The 12,662-nt window shown below is 40.2% G+C and overlaps 1 protein-coding gene across 5 annotated transcripts in view; it reads right to left on the bottom strand.

Annotated features, from left to right (window-relative positions):
- Positions 1–4,779: 4,779 nt before the first annotated feature.
- dscaml1 (Down syndrome cell adhesion molecule like 1) overlaps positions 4,780–12,662 on the bottom strand; it is a 71,071-nt gene continuing 63,188 nt past the window's right edge. For 2 of the 5 annotated variants that reach the window (XM_076100315.1, XM_076100317.1), the window contains exons 22-34: positions 12,312–12,475; positions 10,608–10,706; positions 8,732–8,920; positions 8,350–8,478; positions 8,001–8,159; positions 7,703–7,858; positions 7,507–7,537; positions 7,248–7,366; positions 6,921–7,073; positions 6,168–6,362; positions 5,697–6,005; positions 5,117–5,318; positions 4,780–5,065 (exon numbers count right to left, since the gene is read on the bottom strand). In XM_076100315.1, coding sequence (XP_075956430.1) covers positions 4,780–5,065; positions 5,117–5,318; positions 5,697–6,005; positions 6,168–6,362; positions 6,921–7,073; positions 7,248–7,366; positions 7,507–7,537; positions 7,703–7,858; positions 8,001–8,159; positions 8,350–8,478; positions 8,732–8,920; positions 10,608–10,706; positions 12,312–12,475 — 2,191 coding nt within the window. Of the gene's footprint in view, positions 5,319–5,696; positions 6,006–6,167; positions 6,363–6,920; positions 7,074–7,247; positions 7,367–7,506; positions 7,538–7,702; positions 7,859–8,000; positions 8,160–8,349; positions 8,479–8,731; positions 8,921–10,607; positions 10,707–12,311; positions 12,476–12,662 lie in introns of all 5 variants that reach the window. The other 3 variants (XM_076100313.1, XM_076100316.1, XM_076100318.1) reach the window with 2 other exon arrangements.

The raw sequence follows: 12,662 nt of genomic DNA, 5'->3' as shown, positions 1-12,662 counted from the left end.
GATTTTATGTGAAATATGTATTATAATTCAGTGTACATCTGAATGAATACTAGTTTTGATATGCTGTGATGATGCGAGTATGCTGTAAGTATATATAACCAGTGTTTGAGCGTATTAGTAAGGAAGAGAATCGAAATCAAATAATTTGTAAACATGTGGGTCTTTCAAAAACAAATTGTACCAACCTGTTAATAAACTCCTCTGGAAGCCTTTGCTGTGTTTCATTGCAGAATGATGCCCTCTAGTGTTTCAATCAGGTTCTGAATTATATTAACGTCATGTCCAGGTGTTGACAATAGAAAATTAGCCTTTGTTATATATATATATATATATATATATATATATATATATATATATATACTGTGTATATATGTATATATACTTCATGGTTGTGAAATAATGAATAACAGCATCACAGTTCATAAAAAGATAGCTTTATTGCACAAGGTGTTGAGTACTCTTTTTCTGTTTTTGTTTGTTTTCATAGAAAAGAAAATGTAGAGTTAAACACAAGCAATTGCAAATTGAAGCAATGTTTCCCCATAAAAGTTTAAGGAACAACATCTGCATTTTTAAAATGTTTTAATTAAACCCCTTTTAAAATTGTTAAATTCACCATTTCCCTTTTTTTAATAACCAGCAAAATTTTCAGAACATGCAATGCTGCCGTCCTCCTCCCACCCCCCGCCCCCCAAAATTTGGAATTTTTAAAAAAAGGCAAAATCCAAATCAAGCAACCTGTGACAAAGTAAAAAATCAAAATCAAAAAAAGATTTAAAAAAAAAAAACAATAAAAAAAGAGACAATGCAACCAAATTTCCTGTAAAAGAAGAAATAAATATTGTTACCTATGCATGGTCCACTCTGATCGATAAATCAAGATAAAGCAGTGTCTGTATAGTTCTATAGTTTCTCATTAAGTCCTCTTCTGTTTCATTACAATAACGTCAGTTCAAAGTTTACATTGTGCCCTGGTTTCTAGTGAAGATGTCGAAAATAGTACTCATTTATACAAAACACTTTCCTATGTACACAAGTTTCCTATTATGGATAGAAATAATGTTTAACAAGTGGGCAAGGGGTCCAGTGAGAGGGGAAGATCTGATTGGTGGAGCAGATGTGGAAAAGGTCGGGGAAGTAGCACATGTGAAGTTGGCCTCATGAACACAGACTCAGTTTTAAAAGTATTTTTATTGTATTTTAAGGAAAAATCCACCCTGAATCACTCATTAGTCATTGAAACATTGCAGATGTCTGGCCAATTAAGAAAGGCTGCTGCCAAGAAATGTTCTGCATCGGGAATAAAAAGAACTGTACCGTAAATGTTGGTGTAGAGTATGTTTACCAATCTGGCAGGATTGCATTTGCCTTGAAAACAAGTCAATTTTAGTTTTGGCCCTAAAATAAAATGTATGATGATAAAGTCCAGAATTCACCAAAGTACTTCTGCAGTACTGTGCACTTCTAACAGGTCAGGGTGTGTGGAATTGAATACAACAACAAATATATTACACTTGAATTGAAACATCCTGGAAAACATTAAAGGCATAGTTTGATATTTAGGGAAATACGCTTATTTGCTATATTCCCGTGAGTTTTATAAGAAGATCAAAACATCTTAGAAAGTAACAAAATCCACCTGCCAGCATAAAATAGCTCACTATTTTACATTTTGTTTGTTTAGTCTAAGTGTAAAAACGTCTTCGCTGGTTGCCTGGCAGCCACACAATGAGGACAAGACTTCTCCCGGCCGTGAAATATTCCAGCACATAACCTCTGTAGAACCACAACTTGTCATTTTTACACTTTCATATTTTTATCGAACTCTTAGCGAGAAAGCAAATAAGCATTTTCACAAAATATAAAGCTATGTTTTTAGCATTACTTTACATATTGTTCTCAGTAACAGTGTAAAAGTAACAAAGGGTGTAATTTTCCTTAAAGGTATACATTTCATATACTTTTAGCAAACTGAGTTGTTTTTTTTACAGTAGAGGCAATTTCACTGAAGAATTGGGGAAAGCAGGTTGGACAGGAGTTAGTTTCATCACTCCATCCAATATCCATACAACTGTTTTTGGTCACTTAAACAAGCTTCCCCCATTTCCAAACTCTTGTTTTCCTGAAAACAAGTATTTGCACAACTTGAAACATAAAGGCCAAAAGGAAAGGCAACCTACCCCTTAACACAGGTAAGCTTTTAATTAATTTCTTTCCTGTTAAGATTCAAAATGAAAGGGAGCATAACACATATATGAGCAGTTCTAATCGTTACTGTGTGGTGTTTTTAATAGCCTGCAGTCCTGGAGTTTGGGGAGGACTCACTATGACACAGATAAGAAGCAGAAATACTTGTCGGTCTGTTTGTCTTCATTAATCATAGTCAGGTAATGGCATTGAGTTTGTGAACACACCTTTGGAAGGTACAATACAACATATTACAATAGGCTCACTTACTGTATAGGCTGTCCACACTCTCTGCACTGAGCCATAGACCACAGTTAACCAGCAACACAATCTCACACTATAATTTGACTTTACTGTGCTTGTCTTCTCAGCTGCTACCTGCTGCACAGGCATTGCAGCTGGAACATTTACAAAATCACAAGGGGGTCATAGTATCATTCCTCAAACCTCCGTCTCAGCATTTAACTTTCTCTCACATCACTTTCTTTCTCTCAAAGTTCTCCCGTCCATGGTTGTGCTACCCGTTTAAGCTCTTCTTTTTCATTTTTCCTTCTTGCAGTTTTTCCACTCTGAGCGATTGTCTTGTGATCTTTTAAATATATTTTCAATTAGAACGGCTTTTATATTTCTCTGCTTTTTTTCAATATTCATATATTTGCTATATATTTGAATAGAAATATATATGTACATACTTTTGAAAACAAACATATATCATATCTTTTTTCTATTGCGAGAGCCCTGATGTTACGTTTTGCCATTGCAAAACATTTGGAGCAACTCATTTTTTTTGGAACCATCTTTGTTATGGGTTTAAGCTTTGGGAGAAGAAATGGGGGGAAAAAACTTAGAGAGTTAGCAGATACAGTACCATGCATAAAGCTAAAGTAAATTTCAGTGAGGTGGAGGGACTTGAAAACACATCTTTTAGTTCTGGACGCCACTTATCTCTCTGCTTTGTAACCCCCTCTTCTTGTTTTCCTAACACAACTGCAAATTCTATCAACACTTGATCTCTCGGTCTATAATCCCGAAATCATTGTCTGTTCATAAATTTAAGATCACTTTATACAAATATGATTTTTCTTGTATACATCGCAATAAATTTGCTGTATATTTGCAACTTGTCTCTCCATTCAAGTTATAATGAACATCAAGTAGCATTTCTGCCTGTCTGTGCATATTAGACCTCTTCTCATGTCTTTTTTAACTAGCCAGTATGCTAGCAATAGGTCACAGTGACACTGTATGGATATGATGGGAGACTGGGTGGGTGGGATTGACGATGGGGTAGGATAAAAAGGGAAAAGTGGATACAGGTAAAATGAGTCAACAAAGAAAAATGGCATTGTGGTGCCATGATAATAAAAAGGTCTCTTGCTTTTTTGTTGAAAGGAACCTCTTTCATCCGTAATTGCTCCCTTTTGAACCAACCTCCTCTTTAGTATAATTTCTTAAGCATTTCTGTCAATCACACTTCAAAACAAACTTCAAAATGCTGGACCATTTTAGGATCACAATGTTACATCGTCATCGTTACTGTTCGAATCCTCTTCGCAGGTACGAGTGGAGGGGGTTCAGTTTTGACACAGACGTCCGCCAGAGAGGTCAGCATACTGATTGATTTAAAAAAAAGTCCACTGTTGGTGTTGCCTGCCACATGTATTCATATATATATTTACACATATACACCCACACCCACACGCACACGCACACGCACACGCAGGCTTGTGAAGGTTACTGTTACATGGATCCATTCTAACGTTTTCTATCATATATCATCAGAAAATAAACAGAACACTGACGGGGGAATAAAAGGTTTGATTTCATCTTTCACTTGATGACGCTTGACATTTTTTGAATCTCCTCAGCTTTGTTTCTGTTTATAAAAGCATCAATTAACACCACTATGCTGTTTCATCCATTGCTTGTATAAGAAATTTCTCTACAATTTAAAACTGGCATTGAGGCGACAGTTGTTTCATTGCCTCTAATGTGTGAATCCATGATGGCGTAACCTCCCAGAGCCAGTGTAACACCAAGGTGGGTAGTTTATGCATACAGTAAAAGCATCCTGCAATGGCACAATGCTGTGATATGAGCTCTTTTTCCATCAGAGACCCGAAAAGTAACATATTTAAAAACCTAAAAAACACTAGCAACCTGGCTCATTCTAGGACTGTCTTGATCCAGAAAACAAGACAGTGCACGTGGAAAGCATTTTGTGCATAAGTACTGTGTCCTTACCAGAAAATGAAAATATGAGGTGAACGGATAAATCATTAATGTTTTGGCAAGTGATTTCCAGGGTGATGAAATTAGGGATAGAGAAAGATGACACAATAATAATAGAAAGCAATCAGGCAGAAAGAAAGGCAAACCCCTGTGCTGTGGAGACCCAACTCTGACCCCTTCATACCGTAGTGTCAATGGGAACCCAACCAGCCCCCTGCAGCCTGCCACAGCGCAGGCACTGACAGATCAGCTGTGCATGTATATGTTCCTCACCCCACCTTATCATAGAGGCTTCAGGCAAGCGTTGGCTTGACCAGCATTCCATTAAGAGTTACAGTGACAGGCCGCGGTGATGGCAGGCTACACCAGTGTGTATGACTTGGAGTAGGCCCCTGCCCCTCCATCCCTCTGCTTCTGTAGTCTGCCTAAGCCCGAGGAGCTGCTCTCCAGCAGAGAGTCTCTGGATCCTCCCATCTTGGAGGAAGACGACGAGGCACCTCCTGTGGCACCGGAGGATGATGCTGCAGCAGCTGCAGCAGTAGCAGCAGCTGCCGCTGCACTTTGGGCCATTGAGGAAGAAGAGCCTGGCATGGTGAGAGTCCTCTGGGGAAGTGTGGAGCTGCTAGAGCTAGCAGATGCCCCTCCACTACCTCCACCACAGCCTCCTGTTGCTCCTCCAGAGGAAGTGAGGTTGGACAGGCCGGAGTGGCCCATGGTTAGAGCCTGCTGCTTTGCAGAGTCCATAGTCACATGACGGCCTTGGGTGTGGTATGCTCGCTGTGCAAGGCCACGAATAGAGGCTTCACGGGGTGGAACCACTGGACATGGGTCATGATGGTCCGACTGCTTTCGAAAGAAGGGATCTGACTTCATGTAGAGGGGTAGGTTGCAGTAGTCACCTGGATGGTAAAAGTTACATTTAATGTGGCAGAAAGAAATATGCAAAAAGCAACACCTATAGATAATAAACCGTTTTGCACGCTATGAAACTGTGTATTCATCTAAACTGCTTATTGCCCTGGACTTTTCTGGCATCACTACGCTATGTACATATGAGCCATCAGTCAGAAACATCCTCTCTAAACTTAGCGGTATATAATGTATAATGTATAATTATAATGTATAATTGTATCTACAAAGCCTGATTTTGATTTCGGTATAAATTCATATCCCAATTTCTTTGTCATAACTCTTATTTAAAGCCATTTTAAATGTCATGCCATGGGAAAAGTATTTCTTAAAAGAAAAAAGGTCCATGCTTTGCAGCAACCACTCACTCTTGGCGCGGTGTGGGATGGGCACAGCTACATTCTTGCCACGATCATAGTCCTGGGGTTTGGGTGGCGAGGCAGTGAAACGGCAGATACCGGGCTCTGAGGGTGTGCTCATGGACGTCATGCTATCTGCATTGTCATTGGTACCTGTGGTCATCTGGTCAGATGAGCTGTCAGAGATAAAGCACTCAGTAATCTCAAATTTGGCATGCTGCAGGTGCTCCTCTAGCTTGGCATGCTCGTATGCTCTTGCCAACTCCTCGTAAGTTGAGGAGGCGCTCTCTGTCGACACCATGCTGTTACGACCCTTATCTACGAAAGAGAAAGTAAAGGAAATAAAGTTAATCAGAGTATTACAAATGCATTTCGAGGTGTGTCCCACTGTAAAACCATATTTTCCTTTACATTTGACAAATAGCTCTACTTATAAGTGCATGTTAATGGCTGTAAGTGACATTTCACCCATGTGCCAACCTGTATCCTGTGAAAGGCTGGCACTGTAGCTGTCACTCTCTGTGACAGTAATGCCATGCTGGGAGCCAACTGTGCGCCAGTCTGACGTGAGAGTGCGGGCTGGCGTGGAGGACTGGCACTTTGTCAGAGTCCACTGACTTGAGTAGCGGTTCCTGATGCTGTGGGCTGACTTAACACTCTTCCTTGACACTGGGTCTGGTGGGAAATGGATGACGAAAGAAGGTGGTTGAGTATATGGACAGAAGAAGTTCAAAGCCAGGAAAATGAACAAGCATTTGCAAAACACTGTACAACTCTACAGTTACCGTATTTTCCGCACTATAAGGCGCACTTAAAAGCCTTTAATTTTCTCAAAAAACGACAGTGCGCCTTGTAATCCGGTGCGCCTTATATATGGATCAATTGGTTAATTGGTTGATCCATACTGGTTGTACACGGCGCTCTGTCAAAATGTTTCAGTACGACTGGTAAACTACAAAGCCGCACCGCGGTAAACACCGGTACTGTGCTTACTCCTAGTCCAACACCACTTGTGTGTATAAAGACCCCAAAATGGCACCTTTCAAGAGACACGCTTACGACGCTATTCTATTCTATGCGCCTTATAATCCGGTGCGCCCTATATATAAAAACAGTTCTAAAATAGGCCATTCATTGAAGGTGCGCCTTATAATCCGGTGCGCTTTATAGTGCGGAAAATACGGTACTTGCTTTTACTGATAAAAAGGGACAGCGAGGATCGAGAGCACTTACTGGTTCCTGGTCTTATGTCTGACATGTCAATCAAAGGACCGGTGTTCTGGATGAGGGCAGGGTGATGGACGGACACACCTGTGCAGAAGCTCTGAGGGTTGCCAGTTTGGTTGAACTCTGTGTCTGTCACAGGGATAGTGGCTTTGTCCTCACCTATAGGATATAAAAGCAATATTTCATAAAAGCAGCTATTGCAGGTGTTAAAAAACTGACCACTATAAGTCAAATGCCTCCAAATGTTCATTTTACATTTGACATAAAGACCATTTGAACCAACGCTCATGCACGGACACGTGAACACACAAAACAATGCTCTCTTCCTCTCACCGATTTGCTTGATGCCTTCTTTGTCTTCAATCAGCAGCTGCACTCTGGGGATGTCAATGTGTAACCGTGGGCCCTGAGGTGGTCCCTTCACTGGGGTGTCAAAGCTGCGGTTGTTTTTACTAATCCAGAGATATACGACGAGCACCCACACACACACACAAACATTCACGGCTTAAACGTTTTCGAGGAATTACTTTTGAGTTAAACTAAATAATATTTCAGACAGATTTTGTGCAAGATTGGGAAATAGCAGTCTTACCTGATCAGCATCTCTGCCAGGCTTTTGGCATCTACAGGGAGCATAGAGCATAACAAATTATATATTCCTGACACACAAATCAATCTAAATACAACTCTCGAGACTTTATTCAAGTTTCTATCTGAACTCAGCTTCAGGAATCTCTCTTAAGGCTGCTTTGTTGTTTTTGCCAATTCCTTCCTCGCACTTCTCTCACCTCTTAGTCTCTTCAGCCTCTTTTCTTTGCGTTTCTTGCGAATGATGAAGAGCAGCGCAACACCTAGTGTGACAAAGATCACAGGACTGCCAATCGAAAACAGCTTCTTGACATCATCGTTCTTTTCCAGGGGGGATTTGATCGGTGGAATTGTGCCTGCACACGGGAAGAGCAGCGGTTACTTTCTGCTGTTTCACAATAACAATTTAAGGTATCCAGTAAAGTGAATTTCTTATTAAAGTAGCAATACGACTGTTCATACGAATGGATTGCCAAACAGAGAAAGTCATCAACTCACTACCATCATAGTCCAGTGTTGCAAACTGGGAGCTCTGGTTTCCACAGCCAGCGCTGTTACAGGCTTTCATCTTCAACTCATACCAGGTTGCCTCACGCAGCTCTGCCAGAAACACATCTGTGGTGGCATTGGTACGTACATTCTGCCATGCCCATGTACCTGCATGAAGTACACATACCGTACCAATGTTGAGTCTGATCTCTTTTCTCTCCTTATTGGTTTCAATTAAAAGATTGAAAGTTATCTCAAAACTAAAAATACATTTCTTTGTTAGATGCAAACTTTTCCTATTCGTTTTGTTGCACGATACCTCAAATTACTATTGCAACTTGAAAAAGCAGTGACCCACCTTCTGGTCTAAACTCCAGTATGACAGCGCTGATTGGACAGCCTCCACTAGCCCAACCCTGCAGGTTGAGGCGAGCGTGGCTGGAGTTAATGTGGGTGAAGACCGGCTGATCCTTGTTGAACTGGGGTTCTGAAGCAAAATCATGATGCAATTGTCCATTCAGATTACAATTGTACCATATAAAAGGTAATCAGACACATAAGAAAACATAGGCAGGCCTATGTGATTTAGGCCTGCCTTTTCGTCCTTAAAGTTCTGCCATTCTTAGAGCATGTTATTGCTCTGCCACTATTCCGCCATTCAAAGGAGATGTCTGCTTCGTCATTTGGGAAAACTGTATTCTATAAATACTCGTCACTTTTACCTATTCCAGGCTTCTCACCTCGCCCATGGGTCTTTGCCTCGATGATCTCACTGATGCGTCCAGCTCCAACACTGTTCTTCGCAGCCAGCTTTACTTTATACCAGGTGCCACAGCGCAGGTTGTCCAATTTGAAGGAGCGTTCACTGGAACTGATGAAAACATCTTTCCATTCCTCTGTGTTGTCTATAGAGTACTGCAGCACAAAACCTGCACACACACACACAATAATTATTATTTTCTTTCTTTATTACATAATTCTCTTTTTTTTAGCTGTTGAGATAAAGAACTCATTTTGCACCAACCCAACAGAACATTTGACATTGGTTCCTCTACTGTTCACTAGATGGCAGTGTCACACTGTACTTCTCTTGCCCAGAACGGCCCCGATTGGAGGACGGTCTAGCTGCTCTCTGTCTACGACGCCATTAGTTACCTACAAACCCCAAGACTGGGATGGCGCTGACTGAGCATCTATGTAAATGAGGGTATGCAATGTGGTGACTGTTTTTATAATCAGCTGCCTTGGAGAGCCAACTCCCTGCTGCTGCGAGACACTTTACATCTAATCCTCCCTCTGTGGCCGTCTTTCTTCTGTGTGTATATAATTATGTATATATAATGTCTTCCTCTCTGCGTTTCATTGTAGTCTTTGTACCATATTTTTCCTCCCTCTCTCTCTAACAGATGGTGTGATTGAGCACAAAACATTAGAGAGGTTAATATGTGCAGATCCTGCAGGTTTATAAGTTTTATAGTCACCCTCTGTCTGTCACACAACAGAAGAGACCACAGCAGAACATAATGGTCAAGAACAGCACAACAACAAACTATTGTAGACAAGATTAGAACATAGCATCAGTTCAAACTGCAGGATTACTAGCCTACAGGATTTACTCTTCTCTTTATTTATTTCTCTGTTTCCTTTTTACACAAGCTGCAAATAAGCCTCATAACCAGCTGAGATAAAAAATGTTTTATCTATAAAGGAATACTTTTCAGAAGACACTGCAGTAGTAATTGCAAAATAGCTGCTTAATGGGGACTGCTGACACTGTGCAGATGGCTTCACAGACAGACCTGCATTCTGTTATACATACAAGATATACATATACGCTTCACTAATGTATGAGACACTGGATGATGTATGCAAATACAGCTTGGTGGACCATCATTATTTGAACACCCAACAGATTATAATACATTACTTCCGACTTGCATGATTGTAATGCTTTCTCTGGGTCTTCCTGGCAGTATGCTAACCCACATGAATAACACAAAAACATTATATTGTTGCAGCTTTTGGTGGCTTTAAAATATAATTAAATGAATGATTCAAAGAGATGTTTTTGAATCTAATCAAATGCATTTTTCTTCATAGTTTTAACAGCCATTTCTTTAAAAATGACATGTGGGACACCAAGTCTTTCTGGGTGGAGTTATGTCTTAAGCCACTTGCTTCAAAGTTTCATAAAGGTATAAAGAGCAACAAGGAGTCTGACAAATGACCCTGGATCACCTTCATACTGACACATAGCATGAACAAAGAAAAGGAATTAAAACACATTTGAAAGCATGCCCATTCAGGCACACAGAAATCACCAACAACAAGATAATCAAACAGACACTTAGTTTCCAGGGAAAAATAAAACCAGACGGCTAATCAATAAACTAATAGATCAGTATGCACACTAACAATGCGCCAGTTAAAAGAGCAAGAAAAGACAGACTAAGATCAGAGGTCAAAAGAAAATCTTTTTCACATTCACATTTTATGTAGAAACCCGACTCAATGACCGAAGGCAAAACTTACCTTTACCTTTAGACACATTGGCAACAGACACGAAGAAAGAGACGCGAGTTTAGAGAAAGCAGACAGAAGGACAGGGCCACGTACCTCTGATAGAGCTGCCTCCGTTGTCCCCTGGTATCCAAGCCAGAGTGATGGAGGAGGTGGAGGTGGTGGAAACGGTTAGACGAGGCTGGTCTGGAGGGACTGAGGGTGAGACACAAAAAGTTAACGGCTCAATACTACTTGCACTATCTAGACATATAACTAATGAACAATTATAGGCCCATATCTCCCATTTTTAAGTAAAATATTTGAAAAGGCTAATTTTCAACAGCTAAACAACTTCTTGATGTCTTTCAATCTTTTCGACGCCAATGATCCACTTAAACACAGACAGTGGCAACATTTCTGTCATAGTATTATTTGATCTCAGTGCTGAATTTGCTACGGTCGACCACAACATACTACTAGACCAAACTGAAAACTGAGTGGGATTTTCTGGGACAGCACTAAATTGGTTTGAATCCTACTTAAAGGACAGGGACTACTTTGTGTCTATAGGTAACTACACATCTGGATGGACAAATCAGACATGCATAGTTCCCAAAGGCTCTATTCTGGGCCTCTTAACATCTACAGTACATGTTTACACTAGCTCAGATCATGGAAGACAACAAAATAAGTAATAATAATGATGCAGATGACACACTCACTTACATAACCACATCATCAGGGGTTATGGTCCCATATAATCACTGCACATGTTAATGCATTGAACAAATCAATGATTGGATGTGCGAGAATTTTCTTAAATGAAACAAAGATCAAACTGTGGTCGTTTTTGGTGCCACGGAGGAATGTTTTAAAGTCAGCGCTCAACTTCAGTCTGCAATATTAAAAACCACAAACCAAGACAGAAATCTAGGTGTAGTCATGGACTCAGACCTGAATTTCAACAGCTACATTAAGACAAATAGAAAGTCAGACTACTTCCACCGTAAGATTTTATCAAGGATTAAAGGACTTATTTATCAGCAGGACTTGGAACAACTTGTCCATGCATTTATCTTCAGCAGACTCTGCTACTGGAACGGTGTCTTCACAGGTCTCCCTAGCAAATCAATTAGACAGCTGCAGCTGATTCAGTAAGCTGCTGCTCCAGTCCTCACTAAGACCAAGAAAGTGAATCACATCACTCCGGTTCTGAGGTCTTTACACTTGCTTCCTATCTGTGCAAAAAAATTGATTTCTTGATACTATGTTTGGTTTATAAAGCACTGAATCGTTTCGGGCCAAAATACACCACACACCTCACAACATCTGGGACAGGTCTGGTTTCTGTCCCCAGACTCAAAACTAAACGTGGAGAAGCAGAGTTCAGTTGTTACGTGCTAGTCAGCCGCAATCCCCACTTCTATTAAATCAAAGCTGAAGATTTTTCTGTTTGCCTTTTATTAGACCATTTTTTTTACAGAGCACTGTTTTAGCTTGTTTTTATTTTCTATTCTCTTGACTCTTAAATTTTAATTGTATTTACATGAATGTGTTTCTTTTGCACTCTGTCTCCGTCTGTCTTTTGATTTAAAGCACTTTGAATTGCCTTGTTGCAGAAATGCTGTCTAAATAAACTTGCCTTGTACTAAGATATTATTATTATTATTATATTATTATTTTTTAGGTTGTTAAAATATATTACAGTTTCTCATTTTCAGCAAGAACAGCAGGCATATAAGTAAGTTGCAACCACAGTTGAAAGGACCACATTAAATAGTCTGAAAGGTATTAATGCCATTATTGCCACTTTCGTACCTTGTACCAAAAGGTTGACAATGATGGTGTCAAAGCCCAGCGTGTTGGTTGCGGTGCAGGTGTAGTAACCAGAATCTTCAGCTTTGACAGAGCGCAGCACCAGTGTCCCATTGGCCAGAATGAGACGTTGTCCATCTAGAGACACTGGGATGGCTGTGTCCTCACTAACAGAGAGAGAAAGAGAGAACCATGGGAGGACGTCATCAACGATTCTTTCTAGATTGTGACAAAAGGTTATTTATTTAGTTTCAAGTGTTAGGCTGCAAAATTGTCCAAAAGCATCCGTTCAACATGATCTGAGTTTGTCTTACAGAGCTGCATAACATTTGTTTAAAGATACCAAGATACATA

Source organism: Anarhichas minor, unplaced genomic scaffold (assembly GCF_050575085.1).
Source record: "Anarhichas minor isolate MPS153535 unplaced genomic scaffold, ASM5057508v1 ptg000026l, whole genome shotgun sequence".
Lineage (NCBI taxonomy): Eukaryota > Metazoa > Chordata > Actinopteri > Perciformes > Anarhichadidae > Anarhichas > Anarhichas minor.
Note: the sequence above shows the minus strand (reverse complement) of the source record. Positions and strands in the feature narration are given on the sequence as shown.